The sequence below is a fragment of the Cervus canadensis genome, chromosome 11 (genome assembly GCF_019320065.1).
Source record: "Cervus canadensis isolate Bull #8, Minnesota chromosome 11, ASM1932006v1, whole genome shotgun sequence".
Taxonomy (NCBI): domain Eukaryota; kingdom Metazoa; phylum Chordata; class Mammalia; order Artiodactyla; family Cervidae; genus Cervus; species Cervus canadensis.
The window spans coordinates 48,499,283-48,519,240 of NC_057396.1; the positions used below are offsets into that span (position 1 = coordinate 48,499,283).

At 39.8% G+C, this 19,958-nt stretch overlaps 1 protein-coding gene across 1 annotated transcript in view; it reads left to right on the forward strand.

Moving 5' to 3' along the window:
* The window catches only part of MRPL48 (mitochondrial ribosomal protein L48), a 48,902-nt gene that overhangs the window by 23,788 nt on the left and 5,156 nt on the right, over positions 1-19,958 (forward strand). The window contains exon 5 of the mRNA XM_043482419.1: positions 13,428-13,597. Coding sequence (XP_043338354.1) covers positions 13,428-13,597 — 170 coding nt within the window. The remainder of the gene's footprint in view (positions 1-13,427; positions 13,598-19,958) is intronic.

Sequence of the window (19,958 nt, forward strand, 5' to 3'; positions counted from 1 at the left end):
CTTTGGCTTAGTTCGATGGTCCCACGAAACCCTGCACATCTCCCATTGTTTCTCACCTTAGCAGAGGTCCAGGACCACTGCATTTAGACCTCAGAAGTCACTAAACTTGCCACATTCTTCTGAGCATCATCCTTATATCAAGGAATTTTGTAAGAGAAACATTGCCACACCTGAGGCTTGTATCAGGAACCCTCCCAGCAGGAAACAACCCTACTAAATTTTTTCCTTTGTAATGAGAAGAGTACTGACTTGGGAACCAGGAAATTTGTGTTCTAGGCTTGGTTCTACTACTTATTAGCTTTGTGATTTGGGGCAAGTTAATCTTACCTTTCTGGGTATGGCTGGCCATGAAGTTGTACGTAAAATGTTTTCTATGTATGAGTTTTTCTGGGAAGAGAATCCACAGCTTTTGTCAGATTCTTCACAAAGTTTGAGAAACTCTGGATTAGAATATCTTCAAGAGTCTCTTAACTCTGATATCATGTAACTCCATAATGCTATCTTTTTCCAAGATCCATTACGTGCTAGGTACCGTTGGGGGTATCTTGCCTATTCAGACTGAGCTGCAATAAAGTTTTATAGTATGAAAGAGCAAGACCTGGTTCATGCTCACAGGGAGCTGATAAACCATTAGAGATAAGACACAAATAACTATGCTCCCAAGCAGAAAGTGACAGTGCTAAAAGGAGGATACAAAGTGCTTTTAAAATTCAGAAGAAGGAGTGATTTACACCCTTTCTGAGTTGTGACGCCTTAGAGTAAGTTCTTGGAGTTGTTTTATTTTGGGATATCCTCCTTCTAAAAGTCTTACATAAATTAGCAGGAAATAAAATTAGTTTTGTTTGGGTGTGAGTTTTTTGCTTTTTTAAATTTCTTGGGATCCTCTCTTATAGATAATTTTCTGTGTATACCATGCTCTGACCCACTCCTTGACTTTTTATAAAAGGAAACCTAATGACATGTCTAATGCCATCTGTCCCATCTTTCTCTCCAACTTCCTCTCCCATCTCATAGATCATCATACTGTTTCGAGATCTCTCACATGCTGTTCTCTTTACTTGCAAGACTTTCCTTCTTGGTTAATACATCCTGAACCTTTAAATCCCATTGAGGAAGATCGGATGAGGAGGGGGAAAACAAATCTCCCTCTTTGAGAAACCTCTAATTCCCTGCACTGGGTTACTTCTCCTACCACGAACAAGGGGTTCCTTGTGCTTCCTCTGTTGTAGGACTTGCTGCTCTATTTTAACCCTGTTTTGATGACTGTTTCTATGCCTAAACAATGAGCATCCTTAGGGTAGAGGCCTTGTCTCATGTTTCTTCTGTATCCTCAGTGTCCAGCCCAGGGCCTGGCATCAAGTAGAGGACAATAAACATTGATTGAGCTGAACCTAAATGTGGTTATTGGAGCTGCCTCGCGGTTTTGTAAATCAGAACTGGCAAACACGACCTACTCTCTGTAAACAGCTGTCTCCAACTAACCTTGCTTGCTTGAAGGGAGTGATGCTCCCTTTTGTTAGGGCTGTAGGCTTTTCTCGGGATACTATTCATGTTCCAGGGTGGCTAGCACAATAGTGCTGGGTAGTGGTGGAGGCTGCTCGAGACTCCCTTTGCGCTCGGGACAGCCCTATGAAGACTTTTCATCTGCTAGCTCTCAGAGGCCCTGTCCCAAGTCCCTGTCTCTTGTTCCCCTGGTAAATTGGACTGGAAAAGCTAGAAGGCATCTTTGGCCTCCTTTCTTTCCCTAAAGTAACAGCCTATAAAAAATCATAAACAGCCAGATTTCCACTTTTTCTTCTCTGACTCAGGCTGACTCCTCTACTCTCTTGAGCCCTACAGCCCTGAGACGAGTTAATTCTCATGTACAAAGTGGCTAGCGCTTGTCCCTTTTCTGCTGGTATAATCTCTTCATTCCTCCTTCCAAAGGTCCCACACTCAGTCTTATGACTTCTGAACCTTGGGAAGGAAAAGGCACATCTACTTCACTCAGCTTTTTTTTTCAATACTGGTTTTATCTCTCTCTTGCATGGCCTGGTTTATAACTCTAGGTTCGTTCCCATCCCTCCATCCTGTGCCCTGTCCTTGCTGCCTCTCTGAGGAGTCAGTGACAGAAGAGGTGAAAGCGAAGGTTCCCCCCAGCTGGCAACATGAGGATGAGAGCAAATCATGGGATTCCAGGTCTGTCAGCACAGAACCAGCCTCCTTCTCAGTGATTTCCCACTTTTCACCCTGTGCTTCAGGTGCATTTTCTCATACGTCCATGCTGTCGCATGCCTCTGTGTCCTTGTACATGCATATCTTCCTTTTTTTCCCTCTCATCATGTGAGACCCACCTTGACTTACAGCAGTGAGGGACTATACTTCAAAGGATATCTCCAGACATAGCACTGTGTTTCAGTGTGTAGATCTCATTATTCCTTCAAGGGCCCTGCATCATTATTCCGTTAAAATTTAAAAGGCTTCAGATTGTTTAGAGTGGTTTTTATTTGATAAAAATAAAAAGAATGTAGTCCTTCACATTTGTATAGTGCTAGGTCTTATCTCCCAAGACCACTTACTTACTTGCCCTCAGCTGTTGTTCAGCCTCCAATCCTAGGGTAATAGCAGCTGAAGAATAAAAGCAATGCCAAGAGGAAGATGTGGGAGGATGAAATAGAAGCAGTATAAATGGCTGTCAGTTTTAGCTGTTATACGTTCTATTTTTCAGGCTCTGGGGCAAGAGAGTAAGATTTTTGAACTCAGACAATTTACTTCCTCTTTGTAGAATGGCCCCTAGGAAATCAAGATGTCTTTTCTCTTGGAAACTTCATGCTGTTTTGACTGTTGACATAGTGGAGGTGTTTGTCATTTCTGACACCTCCTTATTTGGTTGTAGCACTCATAGATTGATCAGCGCTCACAGCCACAAGTCTGTGAGGAGACCGTGGCATCATTCCCAGAAAAATCAGCAGATCAAAACCACTTTATGGTGACAGTCCTAGCTTCCTTGAAACAGGAAGATTGGTTTTGCTGGCCTAGTGACTATAGGGCTAGACATGGATTTTAGGACTGGCTTACAGAGAGCTGTTTTAAACTGGCATCCATGTTTTCCCTCAAGTCTGCCTCTTGTAACTCACTGAAAAGAACAACCGGCATTGAGCATCTGCTATGTGCCAGGCACAGTGCTTTGCACAGATGATGCTGTGGTGAATGGGGCACAGTCTCTTCTTACAAATACTATAAAGTGGGCTGGAAAGGATAGTGCTAAAAAATGTAACTAAAATACATGTGGGAAATGCTTTACTAGAGAAATGAACTAAATGTCAGTGGAGCAAAGCTAAAGAAGCAGTTCTCCCTGAAAGGGTCAAGTGGAGGTCTTACAGAGTTCAGCTCAACAAACATTTATTTATTTATTTTAAAATTAATTTATTTATTTTAACTGGAGGCTAATTACTCAATAAGCATTTATTAAATACCACATGTATTCTTGCAGAGTACATAAAGTGAACTGACACTCATTTAGGAGTATCCAGTTGCTTGGGATAGCGGGAAACACTGGGGCTGTAAAAACTATTTTAGAGTTTCTCAGAGCTTTTCCAGGTACAGAGTGATTTTTGTGAAGACCTGACTTTTAGCTTGCGCCATTAGAGTGCCCCGGTCTCCAGCCCACTGGGCTCTCATCCTGCCTTGCCTATTTTGCTAAATTACAACAGTGTCAGAGTTTTAGAGAGAGTCATATTTGATGTGAATAAAAGTGATGATCTCTTTCCATTTTCAAAGTGCTTTCATGTCCACTATCTCATTGCCTGTCAAACCATAGGCCCTTGGAACGCTGGTGATGCTAGAGTGGAACCCTTCTTTAAGTTTAGTAATGGCAGTCTGCCATATTTTAGAAGATATTAAGCTAATGGATAGAGTTGTCTAAATTTCAGGTTTTTCTCCCATCAGTTTTATTTGATGAAAATAAATGTTAACAGAGAAACTCATGGTTTCATATTTTTTGAGCAGACCACTCCATTTATATAATATAACCGTATTTTCTGCTAGTTAAGTCATTCTTGTTTTATATGATGAAAATACATTGATGAGTATTTCATGTGCTTAACAAAGGGAAACATGATTTTCTTTTTTAGGCCCTTTGTAACCAACAAATTTGAAAACCATGCTTTTTGGCTCACCAACTATTCTGTGAGGTAGACAGGGCAGAAAAGGAAACTGAGGAGAATAAGTGATTTCTCTCTGACAGTATATATATTCTGCTAGTAAATAACTAAACTAGAACCAGAATTTAATTAAGTTCAACTCAACATTTAATGTTGCTGGACTCTAGGAATAGAGAAATGAATGAGACACAATACCTTCTTGTTGAGATAATCATTCGGCTGTCATAATAGAAATTCACTTAATCAAGGGGCTTAAATAAGATAGAGTTTGTTTTTCTGTCATATAGAGTATAGGTAGATATTCCAGCTTTCTGTTTTGCAAACGTATCATATTGCTTTTATCTCCTAGTCTGAGATGGCTGCTCCCACTTCAGCCTGCATGTCCACATTCCAGCCTGCAGGCAGGGGAAGGGGAAAGCACGGGCATGAGCTAATATCCCACTGGGCAGAACTCAGTCATGGAACCATACCCAGCTGTAGGATTGGTTGGGAAATGTAATTTTTATCATGAATAGTCATGTACCCAGGAAAAATTCAGCAGTTCCATGATTAAAGGGAAAAGAGAATATTGAGGAAACTGGCAGGCTCTGCACACCATCCTTAAAGGGAAAGGCAGAGATTAGGAGAAATGTTTTGGAATTAGGCAGAGCCAAGTTAATGATTCAGTTCTTTGCTTACTAGTGTATGTCCTTGGGTAAGTTACCTAACTTTTCCAAGCTGCGGTTTTTCTTGCCTTTAAATAGCTATGTTATTTAAATGTTTTGTGAGAATTAAGTTAAAAAAGAAAGTTTTAAGTACTTAGCACAGTGTCTGAAACATGGAGCCCATGAGTAGTATTACTAGTGGTGATAATGATGATGTTGATGATAGCATTAGTCCTTCTTTTTACAATCCCATAGTACTCTATTTTCCTCCCTCAAATTATGCATTTTCTTATAATAACTTATTATATATATGCCTTTTCCAATAGATTGCGAGTTTCAGCAAGCAGAAACTATGGCTGTGTTATTTACTATTATATCCCCATTGCTAACCCTGGTCTGGCTTATCACTTGTGCTTAGTCACTCAGTGGTGTCTGACTCTTTGTGACCCCATGGGTTGGACTGTAGCCTGCCAGGCTACTCTGTCTATGGGGATTCTGCAGGCAAGAATAACAGAGTGGGTTGCCGTGCCCTCCTCTTTTGAGGGGATCTTTTCAACCCAGGGATTGAACCCAGGTCTGCCACATTGCAGGCGGATTCTTTACCATCTGAGCCACCAGGGAAGCCCTGGCTTATCACTAGTGGTTGGAAAATATTTGTTGAATAAATGGATACATGTGCTAAGTGATAATGGTGTCTAAGGGAAAGAGGGTTGCTATGGGAACACGTAAGCATAGTACCTACCTTAGCATGAGGAATGAGGTAAGGCTTCCTGAAAGAGCATGAATGGAGTCTTAAAAAATGACTAGACTAGGAGGGACTTCCTTGGTGGTCCAGTGGTTAAGACTCTGCATTTCCATTGCAAGCAGCACAGGTTCCATCCCTGGTCAGGGGAAAAATGACTAGGAGTTCTCACACTGAGGGTGTTGGGTGGAGAGTCAAACTCTGCAGGAAGGGGAAACATTCTGGGCAAAAGTGGGAAGTCATTGATCCTGGAGATGCAGTTGGGAAACTTTAAGCAGTTTGTGTTAATCTTGGAATCTTGAGGAGGCACGTGGAAGATGATGGGACATGAGACCTAAGAAGTAGACATGTCTTGATCAACTTTTTAAAAAGATACCATTTATATTGAGTAACTGCTGTATACTCTTATATGTCATACAAAAAACCCAGGAGTATTGACCTGCTCGTTGTCCTTTCAGGCTCAGCCACCTGAGGTCATTGCTTTCGGGTTTTAATTGCCATGGTACAGCAAGGTAGCTTGTGCTGAACTTGCCATGGGAAGTGGCCTACTTGTTATGATTAAATTGAGAGGGTTGGTTCTTTTCTGTGTATCTCTCTCTCTCTCTCTCTCTCAACTGTAAGCTCCTTCAGAGTTGGGACTGTGTTTTCTCTTTGGTGTCTTTCCTTAGAGTGGTTGAATCAGTACTTTGCATACAACAGGGGTTTAATGAGTGCCTCATTCTGTAAAGCATACCAACAGGAGCATGCTTATGTCCAATTATAATAATGTCCTATCTTGTCCTATCTGTGTACATTACTCAGTCTTTCTTTAAAGATATCATTTATTGAGCAACTACTATATACCAGATCATGTCATCACTATGCGCCAGGCTTTTAAAAGCATTATTTCATTTTATAGAATTACAAATGATATCATTTAATCCTCAGATATACTATGGTTATTAAGGACCCTGTTTGAGGAATCTAAGACTTAGATTAAATGACTTGCCCAAGTGACAATAATTTCCAGAGCCAATATTTGAACTAAGGATGGTCAGAATCCATCTAATGTCCACACTATTTCCATTTCACAAAAATTCACTACTTTGAGCTTCACAGGAACCTTAGGAGTTGAGAATGACACCTAGAGAGGTCACTCAGTGTCATGTAGTGACTAAGCAGACAGTATTTGAGCCAAGATTTTTTCTTTCTTTCTTTCTGACCGTGCTACACAGCATGTGGGATCTTAGTTACCCAACCAGGGATCAAACCAATGCCCCCTGCAATGGAAGCATGATGTCTTAACCACTGGATTCCCAGGGAGGCCCCCCAGATTTTCTTGGGCTTCCATCTTAGTCAAGTGCTCCTTATGCAGCACCAGGCTGCCAACCCCATCAGGGCCATGCCTTCTGTCTGGTGTATGTTTCTTGAGTGTGCTACACTCAAGTTGGCATGTTTATGTTAGTTACAAACATAACCACTTGATATCTATGAACCTTACAGCTTATTATGGACTGTTCAGAGTACCATCACCAAAATCATTTAAGTCCCAGGTATAATTTTTAAAATTTCCATCACTAGAATTCCTGGAAGCTATATATGCTACAGGCCCATCAGCTTTTCTTTTGAGGATTAAGAAGATAAAATTTCTTCCCAACTTTCCCACCCTGGAGAATGCTGTGTATAGTGATAGGTGGATACTATTATTATAATTTTTGCAGAAGCTAGAGGAGAGAGCTTGGGTTTGGGGCCACAGACTCAGCTTCTAGCCATGGCTAGACATACAGTGGTTGCCTTTTCCATTTCCTTACTGTTGTAACCTTTAAACAAGTCATTTCCCCATTCTAGACCTTGACTTTCCCCTTATATAAAATTAGGGGAGAAAGGAAGGAGAAACTAATTTATCTCTAAGATACCTTCCAGCTATAACAGTCTGTGATTCTAATCTGACTCCTTTCTCTATCTGTTCTTTGCCAGCAAAGTTTCCCAGTAACCCTGGCCAAATACAGCATCCTTTCAGAGGATCCTTCAGAGGACTTGTTTTCTGTCTGTAAAATAGGAGTAATATGGATATTTTTGTACAAAAATGGTTTAGTGATTTATCCCATGACCCATTTGGAGCATCATAGTGTACTCCTACAGGGATCTAAGTGTTAGGTATTTAGAATAGGGAAAAGGAGTCCAGAATGGCGGTGGCTAAAAGACCTGGAAGGGAAAAGCCTTAGAAAATAGAACAAAGGAAGGTCCGAGGACCAGAGTGAGAACCTCAGGTAAAACAAACAACACTCCTGGCTGGCCCAATTTACATAGGACAGGCCCAGGGACAGAGATACATATAAAAAGAGGAGCCAAAACTCTCTTCTCTCTCTCCCGCACGATGGGGCGCTCTTCTCTTCATGTCTCTGGATCGACGTGTCCTCACGCCTCGAGGATAGATTTTCCTGCTATTATCTAAATAAAATAGAGCTGTAACACTGAGCTGTAACACTGATTTATTTAAAAGCTATAACACGGTCCGTTCGAGACCTGAGAGCTATAACACGGTTTGTCCAAGACCCGAGAGCTGTAACACGCCCTCAGCGGGCTTTAATGTCCGTCACTCCAAATCTTTGTTGTGACAAGACAAAAACTGAGGAGCTTACACTCGCCTGACATCAGGATGTCTGCCCTTAGCCATCCCACAGTGAATCCAGGTCAGTCACCCCAGTATACAGTTTGATGGTAGACAGCAGTCCATCTTCCCTACCACCTTTTTCCTAGCCTCCATTCATTTCCTGCCTAATTCTCCTTCATGGGCAGGCAGAGTAACTTTCCCAAAACACAGCTCTAGTCATATACATCTCTAGCACAGATATCTTTAATAGCTCCCCATGGCAGTCATGAAGGTCTGAACTCAGGCAGTGAGAATAGACAGGAAAGGATAAGAGAGACTGTGAAGGTAAAATTATAGGAACTGGTATCTGAAATTTCATGCACTCAAACTCTTGCTGGCTATGTTGTGCCCTGGGTCAGAACTGAAATATAATATCACAATGGCCTCCTGATGGTGTGGATCAGTCCAGACAGATCTAGGTTAACATGGAAAAGCAAGTGAGATGCCAAGAGGGATACTAGAATCAACCTTCCTTTTGTTCTCCTAAAGCGACACCTTTGAAGAGCCCTGGCATTTTCCCTGGTTAAGAAAAGCCTCCTGCAGGCTTCAAAGAAGCTACTCCCTTCTTTGCTGGAAACTTTCAGCCACACCTTACTGTATTCTGACTTTAGCATTCTTCACAGCTCCTACTGCAGTGCTGTCATGATCAGAAGTCTGAATTGCTGCATTTGGCCTCAGGTATGGTGGGCTCTGCACCACCACACCTGCACCTTGATGTTTGGTTGATAGAAGTTGGCCTCTCACTCATAGCAAAATCTAGGGCTCTGGGGTGACTACCCTGTTAAGAATTTTAATAATGCAGAGGCTACAATGGAAAAATTTCTGCATTGGGAGTCAGGAGGTCTGGGTTAGTTCCTAGGATCTGTCCTGTGTGGCTCTGTGACTCTGGGGGACATATTTAATCTCTATGGGCTTCATAATCTTTCCCTGCAAAGGTGAAGAACTGGGACAAAGTTATCTCTAAATCCCATCTTGTGCTAAAATTCTAAACTAGTGATTCGTTGCATGTTTTGTCTCTGTTGACCCCGGTGCTAGATATGAGGAATATGAAAAAAATAATAATAATAAAAGTTAATGCCTACTGAATGTTTAAATATGTGCCACAGATTGAATTAAGTATATACAATGTTTTGTTCAATTCTCAGAATATCCCTATGAGACTAGGTTTGTCATAAGTTTTACTGGCCTTGTGAAAGGACTATTTCTTGGTCCTTCCGCTGCCCCCCCAGGTTGGGCCCCTGCTCTCTTAGACTGACCTGGAGAGCAGTGATGTGAGAGACCCATTCTAGGTGCTCAGCCAGAAACAACTCTGCTGTGGCAATAACTAGGCTGTTGGCTAATAATAGTGGTGACTTAAGACATGTAAATAGATTGCTCCTCCCCACTATTTCTTAAAAAAAATTTTTTTCTACCAAATAGCAAGACTTACATTAAATCTCCAGTAATTAGGACAATGTGGTATTAGTTCAAGAAGAGACAAATAGCCCACTGGAACAGAATACAGAATATAGAAACAGACGCAAGTATCTGTGAGCATTTAGCACATTCATTATATGACAACACTGACTGCAGTGGTGTCCAGTCAACTGGGTTGGACAGTCATGTGACTCCTACTGCACACTGTACACAAAAAGCATTTAAAATTTTTGTAGATCTAAATGTAAACATTATAATTATCAAACTTCTGGGAGGTAACATACATGAATATACTCATGATCTTAAACTAAGCAAAGATTTCTTAAATAGGATACAAAAGTCATTACAACCATACAAGGAAAAAAAAATGAGTAAATTGGACTACATTAAAAAACAATTTTTGCTCAAAATGCACCATTAAAAAGTGAAAGAGGAAGATACAGGGAGGAAGAGGATATTTGCAACATGTACATTTAACAAAGGATCATATTTAGAATATAGAAGGAACCTCTACAAATCAGTAAGAGAAAGGAAGACCACCCAATCTAAAAAATGGGCAAAATACTTGAATAGACAGGTTACAAAAGAGAATATCCAGATGGCCAGTGGACATAATGGAAATGTGCTCAAGTTCACTGGACTTAAAGGAAATGCAAGTTAAAGGCTCAGTGCATTACCACTTCATACCAACCAGAATGGGTAAAAGAAACCAACCAGAAAACTTGACTCTACTAAGCTTTATAAGTACTGGCAAGAATGTAAAGCACCTAGAACTCTTATGTACTCTGGTAGGAGTCTAAATTGGAAATGATTTTAAAAAACTGTTTGAGAGAACTATTAAAGATGAACCTCTGCATTGCCTATACCTCAGTAGTTTCAGGTTCTGGGTATATCCCCAACACAAATGCATACATATGTTCACTGAAAGATACATGCAGAAACATTAGTGGCAATACTGTTCATAGTGGTCCACACTGGAAACAACTCTAATTTGAAACAACTCTGATTTCTACCTCCAATAAAAAGTATAAATAAGTTATAGCATATTCATATAAATAAACTACTAGGGTAATGGGAAGTGAAAAATTACTGTTTCACCTAAAAATGATGAATCTTGCAAACATAATCAGTTAAAGAAGCTGTATACAAAAGAGAACCTAGTATATTATTCCATTTTCACAAATTTAAAAAATAAGCAAAATAACCCTTTCGTTTTGGAAGTCAGAATAGTGGTTTGCCAATTTGGGGAACAGGATATTTTTGGGGTGCTGGTAGTGATTTGTTTCTTATTCAAGATACTGTTTATTCAGGTGTTTTCAGTTTGTGAAAATTCATTGAGCTGTGTATTTATTTATGCAATTTCCATATGAATGTTGTTCAGTTGCTAAGTTGTGTCAGACTCTCTGTGACCCCAAGGACTGCAGCATACCAGGCTTCCCTGTCGTTATCTGTCTCCCAGAGTTTGCTCAAATTCATGTCCATTGAGTCAGTGATGCTATCTAAACATCTCATCATGTGCAGCAGTCTTCTCTTCCTGCCTTCAGTCTTTCCCCCATCAGTCTTTTCTAATGTGTCGGCTCTTCGCATCAGGTGGCCAAAGTATTGGAGCTTCAGCTTCAGCATCAGTTCTTCCAATGAATATTCAGGTTTTTTTTCCTTTAGAATTTACTGGTTTGATTTCCTTGCAGTCCAAAGCACTTTCAAGCGCCTTTTCCAGTACCACAATTTGAAAGTACTGATTCTTCGGTGCTCAGCATTCTTTATGGTCTAACTCTTACATCCCTACATGTCTGCTGGAAAAACCATAGCTTTGACTGTATGGACATTTGTCAGCAAAGAGATGTCTCTGCTTTTTAATATTCTGTCTAGGTTTGTCATAGCTTTCCTTCCAAAGAGCAAGCATCTTTTAATATCATAAGAATATTATATTCTAAAAACATTTTTACTTAAAAATTTTAAAAAACAAGGTAGATTTTAAGATTCTAACTTTGAATTGATAAAAGATTCATATTATTAAAAATTCAAAAAATATAGAAGGGAAATAATTTAAAAGTCTGCTTCCCACCCCTGTTGCCCAGCCATCCAGTTCCCTTCCTCATAGGTAACCAATAGTATTAGTCTTTTTGTGTATCTTTCCAGAGTTATTTTTTAATATGCAAGCAAATATATATGTAAGTAGTTAAACATACACACATCTATTCTTCCCCACTTACCCTTTTTATATGTATGGCAATATTCTGAACACATTATTCTACAGTCTGCTTTTGTCGTTTATCTTAAAAATCTTTCTATGTCAGTACATAAAGAAGTTCCTTATTTCTTCTTACAGCTGCATAATGTACTACTGAAAGAATGTGCCATGATTTATTTAATAGATTCCCCTCCTGATGGGCATTTAGGTTAAATTATTTCTGGTTGAGAAGCTTTCTTGATCCTGTTCTATGTTGTGTTACGTATCTATTTTTCCAGGCCTCATTTTAACTTTTCACAGCAGTTTGAACAGGTTGATCTGTAGTAAAGCAGTACGTTGTATGAAATAAGAGAATAGAAATAAAATAATTTTTCTGCCTCTAAACTTTTAAAAGAAAGGCTGTCTAAATAATTGGACTGCAGAATTTCAAAGCTAGGAAGGCTGGCAGAGAACTAATTCTGTGCTTTCTTGTGATTGATTTCTTTAATATTCTGATGAAAGTTAAGGATTTTCTCCTTAGAAAAATAAACACATATGTAAAATTTTGCATATAAATTTTGGGGCTAACAAACCCCTTAAAACTCCTCTGTGGGTTCTAGATTAACAATCTGTTGGGACTTTCCTGGTGGTCCAATTAAGAACCCCACTGCCAGTGCAGGGACATGGGTTCAGTCCCTGATCTTGCAAGATTCCACATGCCACGGGGTAACTAAGCCCTTGTGCCACAACTATTGGACTTGCACTCTAGAGCTCATTCTCTACAACAAGAGAAGCCGTCACGCTGAGAAGCCCATGCACCACGACTAAAGAGTAGCTCACCGTAACTAAAGAAACCCTGCATGCAGCAGTGAAAATCCAGTGCAGCCAAGAATAAATTTAAAAAAAAAGAATCTGTTGGGAATTCCCTGGTGGTCCAGTGGTTAGGACTCTGTGTTCTCACTGCCAAGGGCCTAGGTTCATGTCCAACTCTTTGCAACCCCGGAGTTCTCCAGGCCAGAATACTGGAGTGGGTAGCCTATCCCTTCTCCAACAGATCTTCCCAACCCAGGAATCGAACCAGGGTCTCCTGAATTGCAGGTGGATTCTTCACCAACTGAGCTATCAGGGAAGCCGAAATGAATAAATAAAAATTTTAAAAAGAGAATTCTTAAGAAAAAAGAAGAATAATCTGTTGGGAATTCCCTGGTGGTCCAGTGATTAGGACTCTACTCTCATTGCAGAAGGCCTAGGTTCAATCCCTGACCAGGGAACCAAAATCCGATAAGCTGCACAGGCAGCCAAAAAAAGAGAAACTCCTCAAGAATCTGTTATCTCGTATAACCCCAGTGATATAAAAATTGGGAAACTGAGGGCCAGGGATGGAAAGTGAGTCTCAAAACTAGTTAATAGCAGAGACAGTCACATGTATTTATGTTAAATAACTGCCAGCAATATTTCCTCTCCTTTCATTGACTGATGCTACAGCCCAGAATGGCAAGGGAGGCTGCCCATTCCTACCCAGGAAAAGTCCAGTTTGTAGGTAGGATAATCAGAGAGAAACATAGTAAACAAATTTAATTGAAAGATTGATTTATGTATATACATATATATATCAAGATGGTATTGTTAGAATTTCTTGTATAATACTTTGACTTTCCTTTCTCTTTTGTTTTGTGTTCAGCCCAAAAAGAAGAAGGGAAAAGTGGAAGTGAGACCCATTAATCTGGGGACAGATTATGAATATGGGGCTTTAAACATTCACCTGATTGCATATGACATGGCCCTGACAGAGAGTTATGCCCAGTATGTTCACAACCTCTGCAATCATCTCTCCATTAAAGTCGAGGAAAGGTATGAAAGATGCCTTTGCATGGGATGTTCTTGGTGTGGGTAGCATGCTCTACATTGTTGTTGTTAAATGAGATATAATTTTTGTTTTGAGAAATAATTTACATGTAGTAAAATTCACTCTTTTTAGGTATGTAGTTTGCCACAATCAAAATAAAGAACAGCTCCATTAAGTTTTAAAAAGTTCCTTGGTGCCTGAGGTATAGTTAATCTCCTATGTCTTGCCTCTAGAGTCCCTGGCAACCACTGATTGATTTTCTGTCCCTTTTGTTTTAAGTTCTCCAGAATATCATATAAATGGAATCATACAGTATGTAGCTATTTGTTTCTGGCCTCTTTCACTTAGCATAATGGGTTTAAGATTTATCTGGGGTTTTGCAGACACTCTTTTATTCTGAATATATATTCAGAATTCTGAATAGTATTCCATTAATTCTGAATAGATATTCAGAATTCTGAATAGTATTCCATTAAATGGTAAACCTTAATTGCTTTATGCCTTCACTGGTTGATATACATTTGGGTTCTTCCTAGTTTATTGGTAATTATGAATAAAGCAAATAGATTCAATAAAAATAAATAAATAAAACAAATAGATTCAAGGGATTAGATCTGATAGACAGAGTGTCTGAAGAACTATGGATGGAGGTTCATGACATTGTACAGGAGGCAGGGATCAAGACCATCCCCAAGAAAAAGAAATGCAAAAAAGCAAAATGGCTGTCTGAGGAGGCCTTACAAATAGCTGTGAAAAGAAGGAAATAGAACAGCAAAGGAGAAAAGGAAAGATAAACCCATTTGAATGCAGAGTTCCAAAGATAGCAAGGAGCGATAACAAAGCCTTCCTCAGTGATCAGTGCAAAGAAATAGAGGAAAACAATAGAATGGGAAAGACTAGAGTTCTCTTCAAGAAAATTAGAGATACCAAAGGAACATTTCATGCAAAGATGGGCTCAATAAAGGACAGAAATGATAGGGACCTAACAGAAGCAGAAGATATTAAGAAGAGGTGGCAAGAATACACAGAACTGTACAAAAAAGATCTTCACAACCCAGATAATCATGATGGTGTGATCACTCACCTAGAGCCAGACATCTTGGAATGTGAAGTGAAGTGGGCATTAGGAAGCATCACTACAAACAAAGCTAGTGGAGGTGATGGAATTCCAGTTGAGCTATTTCAAATCCTGAAAGGTGATGCTGTGAAAGTGCTGCACTCAATATGTCAGCAAATTTGGAAAACTCAGCAGTGGCCACAGGACTGGAAAAGGTCAGTTTTCATTCCAATCCCAAAGAAAGGCAATGCTGAAGAATGCTTAAACTACCGCACAATTGCACTCATCTCACACGCTAATAAAGTAATGCTCAAAATTTTCCAAGCCAGGCTTCAGCAATACATGAACTGTGAACTTCCAGATGTTCAAGCTGGGTTTAGAAAAGACAGAGGAACCAGAGATCAAATTGCCAACATCCGCTGGATCGTTGCAAAAGCAAGAGAGTTCCAGAAAAACATCTATTTCTGCTTTATTGACAATACCAAAGCCTTTGACTGTGTGGATCACAATAAATTGTGGAAAATTCTGAAAGAGATGGAAATACCAGACCACCTGACCTGTCTCTTGAGAAACCTGTATGTACTTCAGGAAGCAACAGTTAGAACTGGACATGGAACAACAGACTGGTTTCAAATAGGAAAAGGAGTATGTCAAGGCTGCATATTGTCACCCTGCTTATTTAACTTATATGCAGAGTACATCATGAGAAACGCTGGGCTGGAAGAAGCACAAGCTGGAATCAAGATTGCTGGAAGAAATATCAATAACCTCGGATGTGCAGATGATACCATCCTTATGGCAGAAAGTGAAGAACTAAAGAGCCTCTTGATGCAAGTGAAAGAGGAGAATGAAAAAGTTGGCTTAAAGCTCAACATTCAGAAAACGAAGATCATGCCATCCGGTCCCATCACTTCATGGCAAATAGATGGGGAAACAGTGGAAACAGTGGCTAACTTTATTTTTGGGGCTCCAAAATCACTGCAGATGGTGATTGCAGCCATGAAATTAAAAGACGCTTACTCCTTGGAAGGAAAGTTATGACCAACCTAGACAGCATATTAAAAAGCAGAGATATTACTTTGTCAACAAAGGTCCGTCTAGTCAAGGCTATGGTTTTTCCAGTAGTCATGTATGGATGCGAGAGTTGGACTATAAAGAAAGCTGAGCACAGAAGAATTGATGCTTTTGAACTGTGGTGTTAGAGAAGACTCTTGAGAGTCCGTTGGACAGCAAGGAGATCCAACCAGTCCATCCTAAAGGAGATCAGTCCTGGGTGTTCATTGGAGGGACTGATGCTGAAGCTGAAACTCCAATACTTTGGCCACCTGATGCAAAGAACAGACTCATTAGAAAAGACTCATGCTGGGAAAGATTGAGGGCAGAAGGAGAAGGGGACAACAGAGGATGAGATGGTTGGATGGCATCACCACCTCAATGCACATGAGTTTCGTAAACTCTGGGAGTTGGTGATGGACAGGGAGGCCTGGCGTGCTGTGGTTCATGGGGTCGCAGGGAGTCAGACACAACTGAGCGACTGAACTGAACTGACTATGTGGACCTTTGTAAGCAAACTAATGTCTCTGCTTTTTAATACATAGTCTAGGTTTGTCATAGCTTTTCTTCCAAGGAACAAGTGTCTTTTAATTTCATGGTTGTAGTCACTGTCTCTAGTGATTTTGGAGCCCAAGAAAATAATGTTTGTCACCGTTTCCATTGTTTCCCCATCTATTGCCATGAAGTGATGAGACTGGATGCCATGTTTTTTGAATGTTGAGTTTTAAGCCAGCTTTTTCACATATCCTCTTTCACTCTCCTCTTTTAGCCAAATTTGAACTTTTAAACCTTTATTACTTACAGTATAACTGCTAAATGTGCTCACTAGAAGACTGGATTGTCAGCTGTGACTTAAGCGCTCATAGCTGATAGTACTTCAATTGTTTTAGGCCTAAAGATGTGCTTTATCTTTTTTCTGATGCCTGGGAGAGTTGGTTGCTCTTTCAGCACTTGACACATATCTCTATCATGTCACTTAGTGCTCTGGGCTGTAATGATCTATTGATGTGTCAGATTCCTTCCCCACTGACTACATGGGGACTATGTTCTTTATTTCTTTAGTACCTAGCATAAAGACTGTCCCATGGGGGACATTAAGCCATTCTTGAAAGAATGATAGGTCCTTGAATATGATTGCACAATCCAGTTGTGTATACATTTCCTAAAGTTTAATGAACGAATTTTTAATTAATCAAAAACCACTGGCTGAGCCTCTTTTTGCTCTATGGTCCACGTGCTCAGTGAAACAGAAGGCACTGGACTTCTTGCTCTATAGTGTAGGCACTTTGTATCTTGTCTGGAGGATACAAAGGTAAATGCCCCTGATTTCAAGGAGAGTCTGTGTGTGTACATGTGTGTGCACACATGCTGCTAAGTCACATCAGTCGTGTCCAGCTCTGTGCGACCCCATAGATGGCAGCCCACCAGGCTCCCCCATTCCTGGGATTCTCTAGGCAAGAATACTGGAGTGGGTTGCCATTTCCTTCTCCAATGCATGAAAGTGAAAAGTGAAAGTGAAGTCTCTCAGTCATGTCTGACTCTTAGCGACCCCACGGACTGTAGACTACCAGGCTCCTTTGTCCATGGGATTCTCCAGGCAAGAGTACTGAAGTGGGTTGCCATTGACTTCTCTGATGTGCACACATACACACACATAAAAATAATTATAATGTGGAAGGTGGTAAGTGAAAGATAAAGTTTAATGTCAGTTCAAGGAGACAGAGTAGAATAATAATTTGGGGCTATGTTTCTCAAAGTACCACTCTGTGAAGCTATTACGAGCTTGTGCCAAAATGTACATTAACACTTTGCTTCCTTCATCAAGAAAGTCTTGCTATTGAAAGACTTTCTATTGGAAGCTATTGAAAACAAAATGTTGATTGATTGTGTTTAGTGTCCGGTTCATGCTTCTTATCTTGTCTTGAATTGAGAACAAGTTTGCTTATCAGCAGCTTGTCTTTGGATCATACTGAGTAACAAATGGTTAAGAGTGAAAACTCTGGAATCAAACGGCCTGGATTGAAATCCTAGTTCTACCCATTATTATCAAGATGACCTTGAGAAATTCTGAACCTTGGTTTCTTTGTCTCCATAATGTGATGATAATTTTCCTATTTTTTTGAGTTCTGAAAATTAAATAGGAAAATATATGATAGCACTTAACAGAGAGACCAGCACATTGTAAACACTCTGTAAATAATATTATTGTTATTAATAATTAATGAGATTTTTTTCAACTGGCACGATTTAGGGGTAGCATCTCAGAAGCTGTGGTGGCAAAGGGGCATTAAATGCCATTTACAGAATGTTACCATACCTTCAGTGAATCAGCTCCTTGAAGTAGCGTTTTAAATTTTCAGATGAACTTTTAAAAATATTTTGTTTTTAAAAACTGGCTGTGAAAAGCTCTGACTACATTTGAGTAAAGGTAGGAAGCAGTAGCGTTTGTTGAGACCTATTATCAGCCAGCCACTCTGCCAAATACTTTTCTGTATATTATTTTACTTAATTCATATAAGCACCTTGCCACAATGCTTGTGGTCCAAGCATTGACTTTGGAGTAAGACTGCTTCAGACTGGAGTCAGACTGTTTTCCCTTGTTCTGCTACATTCTTACTGTGTGACAGACCTTGGGCAGTTTTCTTAACCTGTTTGTGTCTTGGTTTCCTCATCTATAAAATGAGGTTAATAAAAGTACCTATCTATGTGAAGTAATTAGCCTCCAACTAATAAAAAAAAATTAAAAAAAAAAAAAGTACCTATCTAATAAAGCTGTAGTGAAAATTAAGGAGTTAATAAAATACTTACAATTAAGTTTAGAAACTGTTGGCTGCTATTAGTAGTAGAAGTAGTATAACAGAAGCTTGCCTATAGTCATACATCTAATCAGTGGCAAGGTCTTGATTTGAACCTTTTTTTTCTTCAAATTTTTTTCCTTTTTCCTTTTTTTCCTTCAAATTCTTAATTCCCTCTAACTGGTTCTCCACACTGCTACTTGTATGATCCTTCTAGAATGGAAATATGATTGTCACTCCCATGCTTAAGTTCTTCCATGGCCTCCCATTCCTTTAAGATCAAAATAAAAGTTCCTCACATGTCTTGCTAGGTGCTCCATTGTGTCAGCTTGTCTCTCTTGCCTTAATTCACACTTCTCTCTCCTCCTTCTATCTCCAGTTACACTGACTTTGTTTTTTTGTCCTTTTCCACCTCAGGACCTTTGCATATGCTCTCTAACACCCGGAATACTTTTTCCCCTTCAGCTAATCAACTGCTATTTTTTCTTAGGCTTTATTTTGAATGTCACTTCTTCAGAGAACCTCATTAAGTTAGGTCTTTACGTTATGTGTTTAGGAGAAGCAAAGAGTATAAACTTCCCTTTTATAATGCTAACTCCTTACCCTCATAATTACTTGACTATTACTAGACTCTAAGATCTGTGAGGCAGGGACTATTTCTGTCTTTATCAGCAGTCATGCTAAGACCTTGCACAGTACCTGACACATGGTGGGCACTGGATGAATACTTGTTGCCTTGGATTTAGTTCCAATAGGCATAAACATAAATTCCTAGTATAACAGAATGAATCATATGCTGCTTCTTTCCTTGTTCTTTGCTCCAAATAGTGCAGAGCATAAAGAAATGTTCACTTTTAGCAATTCACTTCTTTGCATTGATTGAGGTTTTCAGACCATTATATCAGGTATTCTTGCTGCCCAGTTTTTCAGAGATAAAATGATCTTCTTTTCTTCTGATTTTCATTTTATCTTGATCCATTTTTCCTTTAGGAGTTGGGAATAAGGCTCTGACCTTGAGATGGAATTGAGCAAGGGAGCTGTGTGCTAGCGTTTGTTCTATAAATGGTCTGCATCGCTGCAGCTGCAGCTCACCCAGAGGAGGAGAGGAAGAAGCCTTTCCTGTGGGTCCTTTAATTTTCCTGTCTCCCTTGCCGAGCAGCTGTCTGAAGAGATGGAAATCTTACTTATCTGGGAGCAGCTTCCAAGCCTGAAGCTGACCAGCGCCTGTTCTCTGTGGAGAGTGAAAGCATCATTCTCTGTAAGGCTGCTCTTTCCTTTTTTTTTTTAAATCCACTTACATTTTTTAAATGGAGGTATAACATATAGAGTCCACCGATTCTAAGTTCCCTAGCAACCTAGCAGGCCCCCTTTTGTCCTGTCCCAGCAGTACTCTTCAAAGGCAGCACTATTTTGTCATGTTAGGTTGACTCTTGAAATTCAACTACTTCATTTCTTCTCTTC